The 21,737-nt window shown below is 41.7% G+C and overlaps 1 protein-coding gene across 1 annotated transcript in view; it reads left to right on the forward strand.

Annotated features, from left to right (window-relative positions):
* Window positions 1-13,456: 13,456 nt before the first annotated feature.
* Window positions 13,457-21,737, forward strand: part of ADGRG7 (adhesion G protein-coupled receptor G7) — a 76,733-nt gene continuing 68,452 nt past the window's right edge. Inside the window, exon 1 of the mRNA XM_009199199.4 lies at window positions 13,457-17,227. Within this exon, the coding sequence (XP_009197463.2) occupies window positions 17,113-17,227 (115 nt within the window). The 5' untranslated portion in view covers window positions 13,457-17,112. The remainder of the gene's footprint in view (window positions 17,228-21,737) is intronic.

The following is a 21,737-nucleotide window of genomic DNA, read 5'->3' on the forward strand; positions in this document are numbered from 1 at the left end:
TATCTCTGGTGTTTGATTCTGGCCAGAGATTTAGGAAAGGGAGGATCACCACCAGGACAGTGATGGCCAGGGCACACGAGTCTCCTCAGGATAAGATGCCTTCCCCACTTCCCACTCCTCAAGATATGTGTCTAAAATATATTCCGTATCTATTGTGTATGTAGTATGCAGGATGATTAAGGACTGAAGATATTGCAGAATAGGCTGAACAGTGGAAAAAACAAGAGCGATGATGCTGTCCTCTAGTGGCAGAGTGTAGAAACACAACTTATAAGCAAACACCAAGTTCACATCCTCAAAGAAGCTTCCTTAACCCAAACAAGTCAGACCACAAAAATAGTTAGAGATAGAATTTGAGTTATTTTTAAAAATCTTAGGTTTTAATTTATCAGTACTTTAATCCATTTTTATGGGTGAAATTGTGTCTGTCCCCCACAAAATTCATATGTTGAAGTCCTAATCCCTAGTACCTTAGAAGGTGATCTTCTATGGAAATATAATCATTCCAGATGAAATTAGTTAAGATGAGGACATACTGAAGTAGGGTAGGTTCCAATTTAATAGGTCTTATGTCTTTATAAAAAATAGAAATTTGGACACACACACACACACACACACACACACGGAAAACACCATATGAACATAAAGGCGGAGATTGGAGTGACGTGTCTGCAAGTCAAGGAATGCCAAAGTTTGGCAGCAAACTAGGAGAAGCTAACTAAGAGGGAGGCGTGGAACAGATCCCTCTCTAACACCTTCAAAGGGAGCATGGCCCTGACAATGCCTTGATCTGGAATTTCTAGCCTCCAGAACTGTGAGACAAACTTCTGTTGTTTAAGCTACTCCATTTGTGATACTTTCTTATAGCAGCCTTAGCAAACTCATACAACCCCATTACTTTACATTAGTTTTAAGCTTAATGTTTTTGGACTTCAGAATAAAACATGGTACACTGTTTTATGGAAAATGGTACACTGAGGGCAATACGGCGAATGCCAGGGATGAAGATATTATCTACCCCAAGTTTTATTACCAGCCATAAAATGCATTATCTTTGTTGAGAAGCTTACTGACAACTTGGCTTAGTTATACATTTATACTATTTTATGGGCTCACCAGGCTGGCAAGTTTCCTTAACTAGTATTTTTGTCATTCCAACATTCCTCTGGGAGGCAGTGTTTATACTTGTAAGTCATTTATCAACTAGTGACTTCTGCGTCGTTGTCTTTGGTGTCTTCTAATGTTTTATATGCTTGCTAACTAGATCACAAACTCCTTGAGTATCCTTGAATATCATACATTATTATTAAGCTTTCTGGGGATTATGGGCCTTCATATCCTGTAAAATGCATGGTGCTTATTGCAGAATGGCCCCTGTATTAGTTCTCCAGAGAAACAGAACCAATATATAAATGTAGGGTTGGGGGGAGGATTTTAAGGAATCGGCATAAGTGGTTGTGGAGGCTGACAAGTTCCAGACCTGTGCTACTTTCTTACAGCAGCCTTAGCAAACTAATACAAGCTTGTTACTTTAACATTAGTTTTAAGCTTTGTGTTTTAGAATTCAAAATAAGGCATGTATTTGAGACAGCAGACTGGGAAGAGTTAACGTTACATTTCAATTCCAAAGGAATTCCTTCATCTTCATGAAAGGTTAGTCTTTTTTATTTAGGCCTTCAACTGGGCTGGGCATGGTGGCTCATGCCTGTAATCCCAGCACTTTGAGAGGTAAAAAGGAAGGACTGCTTGAGCTCAGGAATTTGAGACCAGCCCGGCAATATAGACAGCCTGTATCTAAATAAATAAATAAAAATAAATAAATAAATAAATAAATAAAATTAGCCAGTGCCTGTAGTCTCAGCTCTAAGGCAGGAGGGTTGCTTGAGCCTGGGCAATTGAAGCTGTAACGAGATATGATTGTGTCACTGCACTCCAGCCTGGGTGACTGAGTGATAACCTGTCTGGGAAAAAAAAGAAAAAAAAAAGGCATTTAACTGATTGTATAATGATATGGTTTAGATGTGTGACCCCTTCACATCTCATGTTGAAATGTGATCCCCAGAGTTGGAAGTGGGCCTACAGGGAGGTATTGGATCATGGAGCAGATCCCTCATGAACGGCTTAGCACCATCCCCTTGGTGATGGTGAGTTCTCTGAGAGCGTGAGATCTTGTTTCAGAGGGTATCACCTCTCCTGCTGTCTCTCTAGCTCCTGCTATCGCCATGTGCCATGCTGGCTCCCTGTCGTCTTCTGTCATGATCGTGAGCTTCCTGAGCCCTCACCGGAAGCTGAGCAGATGTTGGCACCATGCTTCTTGTACAGCCTGCAGAACCATGAGCCAATTAAACCTCTTTTCTTTATCGGTTACCCAGCCTCAGGTATTCCTTTATAGCAACACAAAAACGGCCCAATACAGATGAGGCCCACCCACATTACAGAGCGTAATTCACTTTACTCAAAGTCTACTGGCTTAAGGCTGGGCACGGGTAGCTCACACCTGTAATCCCAGCACTTTGAGAGGCTGAGGTGGGTGGATCACATGAGGCCAGGAGTTCGAAGCCAGCCTGGCCAACATGGCGAAACCCTTTCTTTACTAAAAAACACAAAAGTTGCTGGGCATGGTGGTGCATGCCTGTAGTCCCAGCTGCTCAGATGACTGAGGCATTAGAATCGCTTGAGCTGAGGGGGCGGAGCTTGCAGTGAGCTGAGATCATGCCACTGCAGTCCAGCCTGAGCAATACAGTGTGACTCTGTCCAAAAAAAAATAAAAATAAAAATAAAAAAATCTAAATCCAAAAAGTCTACTGACTTAAATGTTAAGTGTTTATTTTCATCTATAAAATATCTTCATCTTCATCTCTGATCTATGAGGACAATCAAGAACGAGGCTCCTTTTGTTTCATGGTTCTACCATTTTTTGAGATGTCCATGTTGGCATTCAAGACTATAGAAGAGGAAAATAGAGTGGTTGGAATTTCTAATGTGATGTGTAATTTCTAACGTGATCTGGAAATCTGGAAGGCTCAATCATTGTTTCTGCCTATTTTCCAATAGCTTAAACTTAGTCATATAACCACACTTTGCTTCAAGGGGGGTTGGGAAATATCGTGACTTGCTTGCAGGCCATTAGCCCCCCTGAAAATAAAGTTCTTTTTTTTAAAGAAGGAAAGGATAGATACTAGGTTATTTGGTAGTCTCTTCCAAAACACTCAGGCAAATTAATAACATCCAAAAATTGAAAATCTTGAACAATTGGGATGATATAAACTAATAATCAGGGGGAAATAAGGAGTTTTATAAATAAGGTGAAGCTTCAGCTCAGCATTAGGATTTTAATTCAGTTTGTCAGAACTTCTGTTGCCAGGCTATTTGTAAATTAGAGAAAATGTAAGAGACAATGTTAACAAAATTAAATAAAAAATACCTTCACAAAAAATCTGAATAATTTTTGACCAAATAGCTGAATACTATGGCCTAGCCAAGTTGACAGATAAAGTTAATCATCACAGCCTCCAGTGAATCCTGCCACCTTAAATTCATGCTTTTTGTAGCATGAATCTGGACTGGTCTTGTAATGATTGGTTTTTTAAATTTTTTATGGATACATAATGGTTGTATTATGGAGTACATATGATATTTTGACACAAGCATATAATGTGCAATGATCAAATCTAGGTAGTTGAAATATCCATTATCTGAAACATTTATCGTTTGTTTGTGCTGGAAACATTCTAAAACGATTTTTCCAGTTATTTTAAAATACATGATAATTTATTGCTAACTATAGTTGCCCTATTGTGCTACTGAGCATTAGATTTTATTCATTCTATCTAACCACACTTTTGTACTCATTAACCAACTCCTCTTTATCTCCCCCTCCCCACTACCCTTCCCACCCTCTGGTAACCACCATTCTACTCTGTATGTCCGTGAGATCATTTTTTTTTAGCTTGCACATGAGTGAGAACATGTGACATTTGTCTTTCTGTGCCTGACTTATTTTACTTAACATAATGTCTGCCTGTCTCATCCATGTTGCTGCAAATGACAGGATTTTATTTATTTTTTTATCTTAAGGATGCTGAATGGCTTAATTAAGAGTCACTGTTATTTTCTTTTATTGATTTCTTGATATCAATTGTGATATAGATCATTCATTTTCTATTAGTTTTTTTATTATGATCATATGGCTTTATAAAGCAATGCTATTCAACTAATGTTCTACAACATAAAGGGGAATTGGTTTATTGTGGCTTTTGATGTTTCTAGAAATATTAATTTTGGTAAAATGATTCTTTCACTTCTTTTTTTTACTAATTTTTCCATAGGTTATTGGGGGTACAGGTGGTATTTGGTTTCATGAGTAGGTTCTTTAGTGGTGATTTGTGAGATTTTGGTGCACCCATCACCCGAGCAGTGGACACTGCACCCTATTTGTAGTCTTTTATCCCTCACCCCTGCTTCCACCCTTCCAAGTCCCCAAAGTCCATTGTATCATTCTTACGCCTTTGTGTCCTCATAGCTTAGCTCCCACATACCAGTGAGAACATATGATGTTTGGTTTTTCATTCCTGAGTTATTTCACTTAGAATAATAGTCTCCAATCTCATCCAGATTGCTGCAAATGCTGTTAATTTATTCCTTTTTATGGCTGAGTAGTAGTCCATCATATATATCTACATCACAGTTTCTTTATCCACTAGTTGATTGATGGGCATTTGGTTTGGTTCCATGATGTTGCAATTGCAAATTGTGCTGCTATAAACATGCATGTGCTGTAAATTGTGCTGCCATAGACATCTGTGTGCGAGTATCTTTTTCATACAATGACTTCTTTTCTTCTGGGTAGATACCCAGTAGTGGGATTGCTGGATCAAATGGTAGTTCTTTTAGTTCTTTAAGGAATCTCCATACTGTTTTCCATAGTGATTGTACTAGTTTACATTCCCACCAACAGTGTAGAAGTGTTCCAGTTTCATTCTCCTACATGTGGCTAGCCAATTATCACAGCACCATTTGTTAAAAAGGGTGTCCTTTTCCCAGTTAATGTTTTTGTTTGCTTTGTCAAAGATCAATTTGCTATAAGTATTTGGGTTTATTTCTGGGTTCTCTATTCTGTTTCATTGGTCCATGTGCCTATTTTTATAGCAGTACCATACTGTTTTGGTGACTATGGCCTTATAGTATAGTTTGAAATCAGGTAGTGTTATGCCTCCAGATTTGTTCTATTTGTTTAGTCTTGCTGTGGCTATACGGGCTCTTTTTTGGTTCCATATGAATTTTAGAATTGCTTTTTCTAATTCTGTGAAACATGATGGTGGTATTTTGATGGAGATTGTGTTGAATTTGTAGATTGCTTTTGGCAGTATGGTCATTTTTATAATATTGATTCTACCCATCCATAAGCATGGGATGTGTTTCCATTTGTTTGTATCATCTATGATTTCTTTCAGCAGTGTTTTGTAGTTTTCTTTGCAGATGTCTTTTGCCTCCTTGGTTAGGTATATTCCTAAGTATTTCATTTCTTTTTCTGCAGCTATCGTAAAAGCGGTTGAGTTTTTTATTTGATTCTCTGCTCGGTTGCTGCACATGTATAGAAGAGCTACTGATTTGTGTACGTTAATCTTGTATTTGAAAACATTGCTGAATCATTCTATCAAGTCTAGGAGCTTTCTGGAGGAGTCTTTACGGTTTTCAAGGTAAATGATCATATCGTCAGCAAACAGGGACAGTTTGACTTCCTCTTTACTGATTTGGATGCCCTTTCTTTCTTTCTCTTGTCTGATTGCTCTGGCTAGGACTTCCAGTACTATGCTGAAGAGGAGTGGTGGGAGTGGGCATCCTTGGGTCGTTCCAGTTTCCAGAGGGAATGCTTTCAACTTTTTCCCATTCAGTATTATGTTGGCTGTGGGTTTGTCATAGATGGCTTTTATTATATTGAGGTATGTTTTCTGTATGCCGATTTTGCTGAGAGTTTTAATCATAAAGGAATGCCAGATTTTGTCAAATACTTTTTCTGCATCTATCGAGATGATCATGTGATTGTTGTTTTAAATTCTGTTTATGTAGTGTATCACATTTATTGACTTGTGTATATTAAACAACCCCTGCATCCCTGGTATGAAATCCAGCTGATCATGGTGGATTATCTTTTTAATATGCTGTTAGATTTGGTTAGCTAGTATTTTGTTAAGGATTTTAGCATCTATGTTAATCAGGGATATTGGTCTGTAGTTTTATTTTTTTGTTATGTCCTTTTCTGGTTTTGGTACTAGGGTGATACTGGCTTAATAGAATGAATTAGGGAAGATTCCCTCTTTCTCTATTTTGTAGAATAGTGTCAAAAGTATTGGTACCAGTTCTTCTTTGAATCCAGTTTTATTGCACTAGGATCTGACAGAGTACTTGATATAATTTCAATTATCTAAATTTATTGAGACTCATTTTGTGGCCTATCATATGGTCTATCACATGGAGAAAGTTCCATGCACTGTTGAATAGAATGTGTATTCTGCAGCTGTTGGATTAAACGTTCTGTGTATATCTGTGAAGTCCATTTGTTCCAAGGTGTAGTTTAAATCCATTGTTTCTTTGTTGACTTTTTGTCTTGATGAACTGTCTAGTGCTGTCAGTGGAGTATTGAAGTCCCTCACTATTATTGTGTTGCTGTCTATCTCATTTCTTAGGTCTATTAGTAGTTGTTTTATGAATTTGGGAGCTCCAGTGTTAGGCGAAAATATGTTTAGGATTGTGATATTTTCGTTTTGGGCACGGCCTTTCACCATCATTATATAATGTCCCTCTTTGTCTCTTTTAACTGCTGTGCTTTAAAGTTTGTTTTACCTGATGTAAGAATAGCTACGCCTGCTCACTTTTGGTGTCCATTTGCATGAAATGCCCTTTTCCACCCCTTTACTTTAAGTTTATGTGATTCCTTATGTGTTAGGTGAGTTTTCTGAAGGCAGCAGATAGTTGGTTGGTGAGTTCTTATCCATTCTGCAGTTCTGTATCTTTTTGGAGCATTTAGGCCATTTGCATTCAGTGTTAATATTGAGATGTGAGGTGCCATTGCATTAATCATGCCATTGTTGCCTGTGTAACTTGGCTTTTTGTTTTTGCTTTTTAAATTGTGTTTTTGTTTTATAGGTTCTGTGTGATTTATGCTTTAAAGAGGTTCTGTTTTGATGTGCTTCCAGGATTTGTTTCAAGATTTAGAGCTCCTTTTAGTAGTTCTTGTAGTGGTGGTGTGGTAGTGGCAAATTCTCTCAGCATTTGTTTTTCTGAAAAAGGCTGTTTTTTCTTCATGTATGATAGTTTTGCCGGATACAAAATTCTTGGCTGATAATTGTTTTGTTTGAGGAGGGTGAAGATAGGGCCCCAATCCCTTCTAGACTGTAGGGTTTCTGCTGAGAAATCTGCTGTTAATCTGATAGGTTTTCCTTTATAGGTTACCTGGTGTTTCTGTCTCACGGCTCTTAAGATTCTTTCCTTCGTCTTAACTTTAGATAACCTGATGACAATGTGCCTAGAAGATGATCTTTCTGCAATGAATTTCCCATGTGTTCTTTGTACTTCTTGTATTTGGATGTCTAGGTCTCCAGCAAGGCCAGGGAAGTTTTCTTTGATTATTCCCCCAAATATAGTATCCAAACTTTTAGATTTCTCTTCTTCCTCAGGAACACTGATTTTTCTTAGGTTTGGTTATTTAACATAATCCCAGACTTCTTGGAGGCTTTTTTCGTATTTTCTTATTCTTTTTTCTTTGTCTTTGTTAGACTGAGTAATTTGAAGAACTGAATTTCTTTCTTCTACTTGTTCAGTTGCATTGCTGAGATTTTCCAGAGCATTTTGCATTTCTATAAGTGTGACCAATGTTTCCTGAGGTTTGTCTTTATGCTCTCCATTTCCTTGAATATTTCTCCCTTCACTTCTTGTACCTTGTTTTTGGATTTCCTTGCATTGGGCTTTTCCTTTCTCTGTTGCCTCCCTAATTAGCTTAACAACTAACCTCCTGAATTCTTTTTCAGGTAAATCAGGGATTTCTTCTTGGTTTGGACCCACTGCTGGTGAGCTAGTGTGATTTTTGGGGGGTGTTAAAGAGCCTTGTTTTGTCATATTACCAGAGTTGGTTTTCTGGTTCCTTCTCATTTGGGTAGGCTCTGTCAGAGGGAAGGTCTAGGGCTGAAGGCTGTTGTTCCGATTCTTTTGTCCCATGGGGTATTCCCTTGATGTAGTACTCTTCCCCTTTTCCTATGGACGTGGCTTCCTGTGAGCAGAGCTGCAGTGATTGTTATCTCTCCTCTGAGTCTGGCCACCCAGCAAGTCTACCCAGCTGCAGGCTGGTACTGGGAGTTGTCTGCACAGAGTCCTGTGATGTGAAAATATCTATGAGTCTCTGAGCCGTGGATACCAGCCCCTGTTCTGATGGAAGTGGCAGGGGAATGATATGGACTCTGTGAGCGTTCTTGGCTTTGGTGGTTTAATGCTGTATTTTGTGGTGGTTGGCCTCCTGCCGGGACGTCGTGCTTTCCAGAGAGCATCAGCTATGGTAGTATGGAAAGGAACTGGTGGTGGGCAGGGCCTTAGAACTCCCCAGAGTATACGCCCTTTGTCTTCAGCTACCAGGGTGTGTAGGGAAGGCCCATCAGGTTGGGGCAGGGCCAGGCATGTCTGAGCTCAGACTGTCCTTGGGCAGATCTTGCTTCAGCTGCTGTGGGGAATGAGGGTGAGGTTCCCAGGTCACTGGGGTTGCATACCTATGAGGATTATCACTACCTCTGTTGAGTCATGCAGGTTGTCAGGGAAGTGGGGAAAGCTGGCAGTCACAGGCCTCACCCAGCTCCCACGCAATCTGAAGGGCCGGTCTCTCTTCCACCATGCCCGCCTGCAAACAGCCTCGAGTCTGTGTCCAGGCAGTGGGCAAGCAGGGCTTGAGAAGTTTCCCCAAGCTACCAGCCTCCCAGTTTGGAAAGAAAAGGACTTTGGTTCCTCCCCTGCCTGTGGAGTCTGCATGCAGGATTCGTGTCCTCCCCCGAGTTCTGGCCAGGAGGCTTCTTGCCTGGTTCAAATACAAAGTTTAGCTAGAGATTTCGTTGTGTTTGTGGCATTTCCCCCCACACCTCTGGCCGCCCTCTTGAAGGATCCCTGTGGTGCCAGGCAGGAATGGCCTACTCGGGGACCCAGGAAGCTCCCAGGGCCTTTCCCGCTGCTTCTTCTACCCCTGTATTTTGCTCGGCTCTCTAAATGGACTCAGCTTCAGGTAGGGTCAGAAACTTCTCCTGCAAACTAGACCTTTAGCTTCCCCAGTAGGGGGTGTGTTCGGGAGCGGAGAATCTTCTCTTTCCACTTCTGAGGTTGGGGCACTCACAGTATTTGGGGTATCTCCTGGGTCCTGCAGGAGCAGTCTGGTTCCTTCAGAGGGTCTGTGGGTCCTCTTGGGATTCCTGGTTTGTTCTTGCAGTCATTCTCGAGCTAAAATTCACAATGCAAGCCTCTGCACACTGCTCTGTCTGTGCAACTTAGAGCTGTAGGCTAGTCCTGTCTCCTGTTCGCCATGATGATCAGACACTCCCACCCTTTTACTTCCATACTATGGCCTGTAAGATGCAGTGGAGGCGAGGTCTACAGTTGCTTCTTAGCTACTGGATTATGTTCCTTTCTTGGGGAAGTGCATGGGGAGCCTGACTTCCTCAGCTGCCCCAGCTACAGCTGTTGATTGATTTCATTCTTTTTTATGGCCCAATAGTATTCCATTGTGTATATCCACCACATTTTCTTCATCCATTCATCTGTTGATGGACACTTAGGTTGATTCCATATCTTGGCTATCATGAATAGTGCTGCAATAATCATGGGTGATTTCTCTGACCAATAGAATATGGTAGAAGTAACACTGAACAAGTTCTGGTTGTAGACTGAGGTCTTATTTTCCACTGTTGCTGTCTTAGAACTCAACTGCTACGTGAAGAAGCAAGGTTATTCTGTTGAGGAGGCTTCAGGAAGAAAGAGGCCCCAGAGGAGAAAAGACGATGAGGTAAAAATAGGTCCAGCCAACTTAGACTTTCTAAGCAACTAGCTAAGACCCTGAGAAAGGCCAGCTTGGATCCTCCTGCCCCAGCTGAGCTTCCAGAAGACTCAGCTAAACAAACATGAGGAACAAAGCCGTCTCTGCAGAGTCCTGTCCGAATTGCATGGTCGTGAGCAAATGAATGGTGGTTGTATCGTAAATCCTTAAGTTTTGAGGTGACCTGTTGTGTAGCAATAAATAGCTTACTCTGATAATTTCATTAAATAATTATACTTTACTAAGTGGAAAGAATTAGGATCCAGAATATTATCTTGTCAACATAGAAAGGATAGTGTTATTTCACATAGGACATTGCAAATTTCAACCCATATTGCCTCAGATCAGCTATGACTTCCTACTACTATTTTTAGAAGGACTAGTGTTTATACAGGACTATTTCTCAACTGATTCTCTTGCTTAGTTACTACAAATTTGGGGTTTGCCTTTCACTTGAATTGGGCTTTCTAGAAAGAAAAGAAGAAAATCAAACTATTTCCTACACTGTGCCTCTCAACCTAACCATGGCTGTTTCTCTGCTCTTTTAATCTTTACTATACACCTCTGCCAACCAGCTCAGACTTTGGAGATGGAAAATGGAAGAAACAAAAGATGAGAAAGGGGAAAAGAAAGATAAAGGAAACAAATCCGCAGAGATGAACAGAGGGACTGAGGTTCTCTAGAGCAAAATGAAGAAGTAAATTTAAAACTAAAAAAGACTTTCGGGAGTTCCTTTTCTTTCACCTTCTGGAGCACAGAGAGCTTCACTCAGGGTTACATGAATCAGAGTCCAGCATCTCCCATGGACACATATTTTAGTTTCATGGACAATAAACTTCCACTAGTGTTAAATGAATTACTTTGCACAAAATGATGCCTCCACGAAGCCATCAGCCCTGAAGATCCTATCTGGAACACCTGGCTCTGGGGGGCGTAGGAAGTTCCTAAGAACAAAGGGCTATAGAAAAAAGTGAAAAGATGCAAAGAGAGGTACCTGACCAGGTGACTTCCTTTTGGACTGGAAAACCTTTTTGGATCCCTTTCTCCCTGCCCTCCCTTAACTACTAGGTGGAAATGGAGGGTGCTGTGTTGTATAGATGTACTAAAGGATGGAGTTTAAGGTTTCTCTGTTTTCAGTAGCTCAGAGCTTTCACCAGTGAAGGGGCAGCAAAGGGCACTGGTGGTTTCCCAAGTGGAGACACTCAGAGGCTCTGTTCTGAGGTGGGGAAGTTGAGATTAGCCTTCATCAGTGCTGCAGGAGGTATGATAAGCAGGTTTCTATGTTCTTAACTTTCCAGTGGGGTCACAGTGCGGGGACATAAAGGGGATTTCCGAGCCTTTTGACACTTCCAGGTACAAGCTCATTAAAAACCTGCTAAAAAGAATAAGTGAATAAAATGAAACAAAAAAGAGTGGTTGTACAGACAACAGAAATACAGACTCTTGATGAATTTTAGCAGGGTTTTCTGAAAATCTGGCTGTGAGTATGCCCATAAACTAACAAACAAATGACCTATTAAAGAAAATGCCATTTAATCTCTTGCCATTTGCTACTTTGCTATAAATTTGATTTACTTCTTTTGGGAGAATTACCCCAGAGTAGTGGTTACCAAACTTCAGCAGACATCAACTCACTTGGAGGACCTGTTAAAACGCAGATTGCTGGGTGCCACCCCGGGATTTCAGATTCGTTAGTTTTCTTATTTTGTTTAATGGATTATAATCTATTATATGTATTATTTATTATTTTTAGGACTTGTGTATAATATAATAAAATAATGTTATTTATTAGAAACACCTATTATTTATAATAATGTTTATTTATAAGCATTATTTATTTTGATGCTGAAATTGTCCACCATTTGATAATGGGGAGTCTTTTCAAGCTGGATTCTGTGTCCATTTGCTGTACACTCACTGTATCTTGCTTTCTGCAAAAGATATTCCTGGCTCACCTAAGACTTTCTCTGCTGCAGTTCTGGAATTAGCCATTTTCCAAGGAGCCATGTTCCTCTTAGTGGAAAATTGTATTTATAAATCAAGTTCTGGGCTTTGGGTGTGCTCATTGTTAACGGGGTGTCACTGCTTCCAGACCTATGAGTGGCCAGAGCTAGAGAACATGTGTATGTAAATATGTGATATGTATAAAAAACATGTACAAGTAAACATGTATGTGTATATAAACACACTTTTGTGTCTATATTTATTTATATGTTGTTTATATATAAATATATTATTAGATATATTTAAAATATATATAATATTCTCTTTCTCTTTGTGTGTGTGTGTGTGTGTATGTATATATATATACTATGATTCATGTGATACATTCAGTTACAATGCAACACTATAGGTTTTTATGCTAAAGGCATAATAAAATTTATTTACTTCAAGTATTGGAAATAAGAAATAATATGACATCCCTTCCTTTGAAATGCTTTGTTGTATTTGTCGTAACAGTTTTCCTCCTTTGCATGAGAAGTTCCTGACTTCATTCATGCATTTGCCTGACAGCCATCTTTCCTGGAGGTATTGCTTCCTTCAGAATTAACAGCATGTAACTTTTCTTTATTTCTGATGACCTGTTTTGAAATTCTCATGGAACTTACATTTTCTCCCCTTCCATGTTTGTAACGTCCTTCCCCTTCTCATCTATACAGGTGGGCAACGCAGCATGAGAAGTCAGAGCCAGAGCTCTGAAGGAGAAACCTGGCTCCCGGCATCCTCCTGTACTTGCCTATTTGATCCGTCATCCTCTTTGTAGCCAATCTCTGAGCTCCACCACCACTGCCCATCCATGCGGGGGCCCCCTTTGTTCTGTGTTTGGGCTCTGACTCCCTGTTCCAGGCGGTCACTCCATGTGGACACCCTCCTCATTGAGCTTGGGTTCGGGCTTCCTATATTGCATTGCTGGCCTGTCTAGATGCCCTCCTGACCGCTCTTGGTCCCTGAAGGCCACCCTCCCCTCCCTGCTCTGGTTTTGATTTTCCACCCTGGATATCTCTCATTGGGGCGCTCTCCTGCCCTGCTTGGTTGGGCTCTGTCTTTCCATGACAGGTCACCTGCCCCTCCTCCCCACCCCCATCCTATTGATGCCTTCTTTATCCTGCCTGGGCTCTGGCATCTCATGCTAGGTCTCCCTCTTATCAATTCTTTCCTTTCCTTTCTCTTCTCTTCTCTTCGCTTCGCTTCGCTTTGCTTTCTTGACGGAGTCTTGCTCTGTTGCCAGGCTGGAGTGTAATGGTATGATCTCGGCTCACTGCAACCTCCGCTTCCCGGGTTTAAGTGATTCTCCTGCCTCAGCCTCCTGAGTAGCTGGATTACAGGCACGCACCACCACGCCCAGCTAATTTTTGTATTTTTAGTAGAGATGGGGTTTCACCATGTTGGTCAGGGTGGTCTTGAACTCCTGACCTCAGGTGATCCACCCACCTTGGCCTCCCAAAGTGCTGGGATTACAGGTGTGAGCGCCTGCACCTGGCCTATCAATGCTTTCTTTACCGCACTGGGGCTCCAACACCTACTCTGGACCATTGCCCCTCTCTACCCCCTACCACAGATACCTGCCTTGCTCTTCCTCAGCTAATGACTTTAGAACTGAAATGTTCAGGAAGGGAAGGCCTCAACTGGATTGTTTAAAATATAAGGAAATGGACGCCCCATGGTTTGCCCAGAGTCACACAGCAAATTAGTGGCAGCATCAGTACAAATCCAATTCTCCGTGAGTGTAAGTTGGGTAAAGACAGGGGATCTTGTCTTTTGTTCACTACTTTATCCCCAGTGCCTAGCACAATGTCTGCATTGAGTAGAATGAAAGAATAAATGTATTATTTCCTGTTTAACTCTTTTCCTTTTCTTCTTTGTCATCTTGATATGTGTGTGTTGTATGTATGTGTGAATACTGGTGACTCTTTACACATTTGTCTATTATCAGTAGTAATTAATGCCCTTACATAAATGTCAACATCTTAATTTCTGTGCCTAGGAATTTCATCAATTCCATGAATTTCTGGAGTTTCTAGCTGGATAGATGGCAAACCTTATAAACTTTGTCATGTGGTTAAGGACATGGAAGCCCTAAAAAGCAGCAGTCATTACAGCATCCCAGGACTCCAGGACTTCCACCAACTGTGGAAGAGAGGATGTGTGATCACTATCAAAGTTAGTTTTCTAGTCACTAGACTATAATCCCTTCAAAAGATTTGGAACCCTACAAGAGAAAAATACCATCACCAGATGGCAAACTTGAGACCCAGGATCCATTCCTTCAGTCACACTGTTCAACTAAGACCATTCTGCAGATGATCTCACAGCGCAGTGTTTCTAAAACACATGCTGAAGAATTCTGCCTCTGAGAGATCCTTCTTGAGAGGAGGATTCTGAGTTCCAATAACATTGAGAACATACTCGCATACATGTCTTCTCTAGCAGTTCACAATGGACATGAGCATTGTGAAGGCTCTAAGAAATGCCGGAGTGGAGAAAACTGTTTAACTTTGTGTAACCTGGCATCCTCCAAATTTACTTAACCATAAAGCTCCGGTGTAGAATAATACCAGTTTCAGTCTCATTTCCTCATTCATGCAAAGGGCAAACACATTATGTTACCTGGGGCTTTTGCACAGAGTGAATGAGATAAACATATGTAAAGTATACAGCGCCATCCTTGGTATACGCTACACATATGATAGGTGTTAATTCCTTTTCTCAGATTTATTATTTACTGAAAACCATTGTTTTATTATTGAAAAAGTTACATGTATTTATTTATAATAATAGAAAGAATACACAAGGCTAAAACTTCAAACCATAAAAGGGATATAAAATTTAAAAACTATGTCCTACCTCAGATTCCCAAGAGGAGTATTTTCATGTACCTTTCCAGACGTTTTCTGTGCATGTATATGCAGACATATCAGAAACAGATTTTCAAAAATCTGTTCCCAGTAAATGAGGTAATGGGTTTGCATTCATTTGTTTTGTACTCCTGCAGCAGGACTTGTAGGTTCTTCCATTTTGTGCTACCTCAATTTGTTTTTCTAAAATTCTTGGGAGGGGTGAAGTTAGGGTCTTATGTTTATAGCGAAACATTTATAAAGTGAATGTCACAGAGAACTGGAAACCCCCAGAGTGTTTGGGGGTTAACTAAAGGTCTAGTTTAAGTGTAAAGCCTTTTTTGGTAAAGACTTGCTTAATACTTCCTGAAGGAATTGATGGGCTGGTATGTAGGTATTAAGGGGCTAGTATGTAGGTTTCCAATTTATGACGGTTTGTTTGACTTCTGATTTTTCAACTTCACCATGGTGCAAAAGCAATATGCATTCAGTAGAAACCGTATTTGGGGTACCTGTGCAACCATTCTGTTTTTCACTTTCACTGCAGTACTCAATATATCACAGGGGACATTCGACACTTTATTATAAAACAGACTTTGTGATAGATGATTTTGCCCAATTTTATGCTGTTGTAAGTGTTTTGGGCACATTTAAGGTAGGCTAGTCTAAGCTAGGATGTTCAGCAGGTTAGGTGTATATTTAATGCATTTTGACTCATGATATTTTTAACTTAAGGTGGATTTATTGGGATGTAATCTTATTCTAAGGAGCACCCACGCTCCATAATAATTAAATTTGATATCTTTTATTTTAACAGTTATGACTTGCCTTATAGGTGGCTATATCTAGGTATCTCACCCCTGAGAAAATATGAGTTCTTTGAGGACCCTGTTCATTTCTTGTACCAATTTGAACACATTAAAGGGATTTAATATGGATTTGATGAAGCGAGGGAGTGTCCAGAGAAGACCAGAGCATCTGTTCTCTCTACCAGAACAAAACTGTGATTAAGGAGGTGAATGTTCGTTTATCTGTTCTTTCAGGTAAGGGTGGAGGATAGGGAAGGAGAACATGGGAGCCTGGGCAGGGGAGGGTCAGAGCTGCATCTATAGAGAGACACCAGTTTGTAATTACTCTGATGATATATTAGCTTCCCAGGGCTGCTCTAATAAAGTACCACAAACTGGATGGCTTAAACAACAGAAATTTATTGTCTTACAGTTTTGGTGGCTAGAAGTCTAAAGTCAAGGTGTCAGCAGAGCCAGTTCTTGCTGAGGACTCACTCTTTGGCTTGTAGATGGCTGTCTTCTCTCTCTGTCCTTCTGATCATCTTTCTCTATTCATGTCTGTGTTCAGATTTCCTCTTCTTACAAGAACACCAGCCATATTGATTAGTGACCACCCTAACAAACTCATTTTAACTTGATAGGCTCTGTAATAACCATATCTCCATATAAGGCCCCATTCTGAGGTACTGAAGATTAGGACTCCAACATATGAATTTTGGAGGGGACACAATTCAGCCTGTAGCAGATGGGTTATCATGCTGGGCTTTAGTGCTTTTCAAGACCCACCCTGTGCCAGTATGCCCACTCACCAACTGCATCTGTCAAAATGTAGGCTCCTTAAAGAAATGAAAGCATTAAAATCACATGTGGTGATTGCCATTTATCCTCTTGTTGACAAACTAGTTCATTTCCCTGAGAGAGTGTTTTGTGTGGTCTGAAGCACCTGCCAGTCTATCCGTGCTGTACCCTCCCAAGACAAAAACACAGGAAGCCAAGCCGTAGGTGACCACTGGCATCCACTGCCTTCATGATTTCCTCTTTGGTTTCTTCGGTTTTGTTCCCTTGCTTCACTCTGTGACTTGTCTGGACATTCACTCTTTGACCCTTGTGGCTAGTCCCTCCCCTTCTTCTTTATTGCCTGGAGTTATCTCCCTATTCCCATAACTCTAATCACTTCTTTCACGTTCTCCTTCAGTGAAGGATGAGGAAATTGAAAGCAGAGTATGCACGTTTTATTAGGAGATTCAAACGGCATTCTGCTGCATTAGCCTCAAAAGTCCTAAAATATAAAGACATCCATCTGACAGATCACTGAGGGGAGGACTTATTTTTCTGTTTTAGAAGTTTCTGATTAAACTTATTAGCTCAAGAAGAAAAGAAGCTAGTTGTTTCTCACCCAGGAGTGGATTTGTGGTTTGGCTTCACCATGGCTTCTTGCCGTGCCTGGAACATTAGGGTGCTGGTGGCTGTCGTGTGTGGGCTACTGACTGGCATCATTTTGGGACTGGGCATCTGGAGAATTGTGATCAGGATCCAAAGAGGTAATGTTGTCCTACTATGTTTAACTCAGAGTAAGAGAAGGCATGGGACCTCTGTCCCTGCCACCTGAGGCACAAGTACTGGGAGGTGCCTTGTCCAGTCTGAGGCATCCCAGCAAGATGCCATTTATGGGATATAAAAGACCAAGTCAGTTAAGCCTAGCAGATGGTTGAACAGAAATGAATAGGTGTGGGTGTGAATGGGGAGGGGGAAGAGTGACATAATTGAATTGGCGTCTTTATGCTCTTTTAACTCCAGACTGAATTGGTAGAAGAGTAATAATTAAAACAATTAGTAACACATGTTTAGGTCTGTTGGGTTAAATTAAGGAAAGGGTAAATCGTTATGAACAAGGACACACACATGCAGCAAACACGTACACACACGTGCATAACACACACACAATCAAACATGCACAGAATAGAATTTCACTTTAAGAGAGAAGTTAAAGAAACTCATCACCAAGGTTTAAGTGAAATGATCTCATGGTTTGCACACAAATTTCCCACTTTCCAGATGTAGGAAATTAATCAACAATTTAAAAATCATTTTTAAATGACTTTCCTGATTATTCAACAAATATTTATTAGTTCCCCACTGTGTGCCAGAGCTGGCCTGGAAAAGGAGGACGTGGGAGGGGAAGTATTGAGTAAAACAATGATGTTAAAGCAAAGCCTGCTGTAACTCAGAACAGAAAATTTCAATGATCCTAATGCTGGATCCCTTGGGCTGTAGAGTTTCTCCATAAAGGAATTCAATATTGGATGGGCTGCATACTCCCTTTTGTAAAAATCAGAGAAAGCTTCTAATGAAACAATAAATAAGGGTAAGTGTCATGCACGTCCATGTGAAGAGACCACCAAACAGGCTTTGTGTGAGCAACATGGTTGTTTATTTCACCTGGGTGCAGGCAGGCTGAGTCCGAAAAGAGAGTCAGTCTTCAGCTGCTAAGCCGAGAAGATCTGGGAAGGAGTCAGTCAGAGAGCCTTGGCCCAGAGCTCCAGGGGCTCTGGGAGTGGCTGCCAGGTGAGATGAATGGTCCGATTTCCAGTGGGGTCCCGCACAGATGGGACACGGCTTAGGAGGAATCCTGGGCTGCGGGCATTCCTTGGCCCGGTGGTCGGATTTCCAGCACTTGTAGCAAGTTCCTGGGGGAGGAGGTTCTGGAGGAACCCCTGGCAGCTGCGGTTCAGGCGTTTGGAGTTGTGCGCTGAAGATGTGGCTGGGGTTTGTCTCACAGTGGAGGCAAGGAATTGCAACTCAGAAATAAGTTGCTACTTGGCTGCCTCTACTCTATTATTGTACACCTTGAAGGCGAGGTTCATTAAGTCCTGTTGTGGGGTTTGAGGGCTGGAATTTAATTTTTGGGGTTTTATTTAATGTCAGGAGCAGATTGGGTAATAAAATAAAATGCATATTGAGAATAAGATGGCCTTCTGACCTTTCAGGGTCTAAGGCTGAAAAGTGTCTCAGGGTTGCTGCTAAACGGGCCATGAACTGGGCCTCTACGTTTTTCATATTTGATGAAAAAGAGCCTAAATGCTAACTGATTTGGGAGAGGTCGGATAAAGAAAAAGGAACATTAACCTTGACTATGCCTTTAGCTCTAGCCACTTTTAAGAGGAAATTTCTGGGCAGGTGGGGGAGGGCTAGTCACAGAACGAAACTGTAAGCCAGACCGGTGTGAGGAGGGGAGGTGATAAAAGGACTATAGGGTGGGGGAGCAGAGACTGAGGAAAAATTGGGACCTAGCTTGGCCTGGCGAGGAGGGGAGAGGTCAGATGGGTCTGTAGAAAGGGATGATTTTTAGAAAGACTCACCGATGCTTGGGGTTGGGGCTGAGGGGACAGGTGGGAGGAAAAGAAGGAAGATTTGGGGCGAGTTGCATTGGGAACAGAGACTAGGGAGGGACCGATGTGTAAAAGAATGCCTGGACGTCAGGCACCTCAGACTGTTTGCCCATTTTACAACAATTATTTAGATCTTGCAGGATGGAAAAATCGAAAGTGCTGTTTGGAACTACTGTCGAGTTTGTATTGGGGTTAAGCAGCATTGTAGAAGAAAATAAGGCATTTAGGTTTTAGATCAGGTGTGAGTTGAAGAGGTTTAAGTTCTTGAGAACATAGGTTATGGAGAACGAAGAATGGAGGGTGGAAGGTTGCCTGCGGTGAAGGAGGCAATCCCAGAGAAAAGAGAGAGTGGAGACACAGAGAGAAGGAGTTCGGGGGTTCTTGCCCTCCAGAAAAGCAGGAAAGGGGTCGGGGAGCAGAAATAAGGTATTGGGGTGCCAAAATAAGAGATCAGGGTGCAAAAATAAGAGGGGGCACAAAAATAAGACATCAGGGTGCAAAAATAAGAGGGGGCAAAATAAGAGGTCGGGGTTCTCGCCCCTCCCCTAGAAAAGCAGAGAAGGGGTAGAGACAGGGAGAGAAGGGGTTGGGGTACTTGTTCCTCCCCCAGAAAAGCAGAGAAGGGGCAGAGACAGGGAGGGTAGGAGTTGGGGTGCTTGCCTCTCCCGCAGAAAAGCGGGACTTGCCGCTTAGGGTGAAGGACCAAGGCAGACGTCCCTGCAGCGTGGTCAGACACCCCTGAAACGTGGGTGAGTAATCAGAGAGGCGTCCCTGCAATGATTAAACACCAAGGGAAGGTTGCCTTCCCCAGTCCCTGACCGGTGCTGGCGTTTTGGGTCCACGGATAAAACGTGTCTCCTTTGTCTCTACCAGAAGATGAAAGGAATTGAAATTAAGAGAAGGGAGAGATTGAAGGGTGGTGCCAAGACTGAAAGGAGAAAGAGGTCGAGGGACAGTGAGAGAGGCTGGAGAAGAGAATAAAAAGAGGCCGCTTACCTGATTTAAAATTGGTGAGATGTTCCTTGGGCTGGGTGGTCTGAGGACTAGAGGTTATAGGTGGATCTTTCTCAGGGAGCAAAGAGCAGGAGGACAGGGAATTGATCTCCCAAGGGAGGTCCCCTGATCTGAGTCACGACACCAAAATGTCACGTGCGTCCGTGTGAAGAGACCACCAAACAAGCTTTGTGTGAGCAACATGGCTGTTTATTTCACCTGGGTGCAGGCAGGCTGAGTCCGAAAAGAGAGTCAGCTAAGGGAGATAAGGGTGGGGCCGTTTTATAGGATTTGGGTAGGTAAAGGAAAATTACAGTCAAAGGGGGGTTGTTCTCTGGTGGGCAGGAGTGGGGGTCACAAGGTGCTCAGTGGGGGAGATTTTTGAGCCAGGATGAACCAGGGAAAGGACTTTCCTAAGATAATATCATCACTTAAGGCAAGGACCGGCCATTTTCACTTCTTTTGTGGTGGAATGTCATCGGTTAAGGCGAGGCAGGGCATTTGCACTTCTTTTGTGATTCTTCAGTTACTTCAGGCCATCTGGGCATATATGTGCAAGTCTCAGGGGATGCGATGGCTTGGCTTAGGCTCAGAGGCCTGACAGTAAGTAATGCCAATCGAGAAAGGCAGCAGGAGAGGCAGTATGCCCTCCGAGCAGGTAACTGGGGAGGACAGAAGGTTGGGGAGCTAGCAGGAGCCTGGAGCATGGCTGCAAAGATCCACTGTTGAAGACCAACAGAGGGGTCTGACATACTGGCTGCTGATGGAGTGGTAGCTGGGGATGGATCTGTCCTCCCCCTATCCCACTGTCCTAACCAGTATTTAGAGAATGCTGTATAAATAGTATTTAGAGAACTAGAATGAGAAAATTTACCAGAACAAAAATAGTAAAATTTAAACTTGGAGCAAATGTGTTTTTGCTTGTTTGTTTAAGGTTGTAAAATAGTTTCATTCAGGTTAAAAAATTATGAACTATGGATTTTACCCCATTAAGACTGCCAAATTTATAAGACCTCAATTAAAGGGCATACTTCACGAAGCTTTTTTTTTTTTTTTTTCTTCCTTTTCCCCTCCCCTCCCCTCCCTTCCCCTCCCCTCCCCTCCCTTCCCCTCCCCTCCCCTCCCCTTCCCTTCCTTTCCCTTCTCTTCCCTTCCCTTCCTTCCCTCCCTTCCTTTTTTCCTTTATGTAAGTGACATCCACTCTTAAAGGGGAATATATGGTGACTTACAAAGGACACAGTTATAGCAAAAGCCTTAAAAACAAGGACCAAAGTACAAAAACAACATAAGAAAGAGTGCAGGGTGGGGGACAGAAAACATGAAAGTTCAAGGCTTAGCGGGAGTTTCTTAAAATAAATACAAAATATATTCCTGAACTCTCTGAGTGCTAAGATCCAAAAGAAGGCATAATAAGTGATAAAGATCCCATGTCTAACAGCAGAGGCATACCAGCTCCTTAAAAAGACAAGCTTTTCTCTGGTTCTGAGCACCATTTTTCAATTGGCTGTTTATATAAGGGATATCTCTTAGCTTTGGGGTAAACCCAACGGAAAAGGAGAGGGTTCTCACTATCATTTAAAGAACAAGAGTGAAAGACTGGCACTGTTTGCTGTTACTATTTTGCCTTGTACATTTTATTGAGAGTGCATTTGAGGTGGTAAATTCTGTT

The sequence above is a fragment of the Papio anubis genome, chromosome 2 (assembly GCF_008728515.1).
Source record: "Papio anubis isolate 15944 chromosome 2, Panubis1.0, whole genome shotgun sequence".
NCBI classification, from domain to species: Eukaryota; Metazoa; Chordata; class Mammalia; order Primates; family Cercopithecidae; genus Papio; species Papio anubis.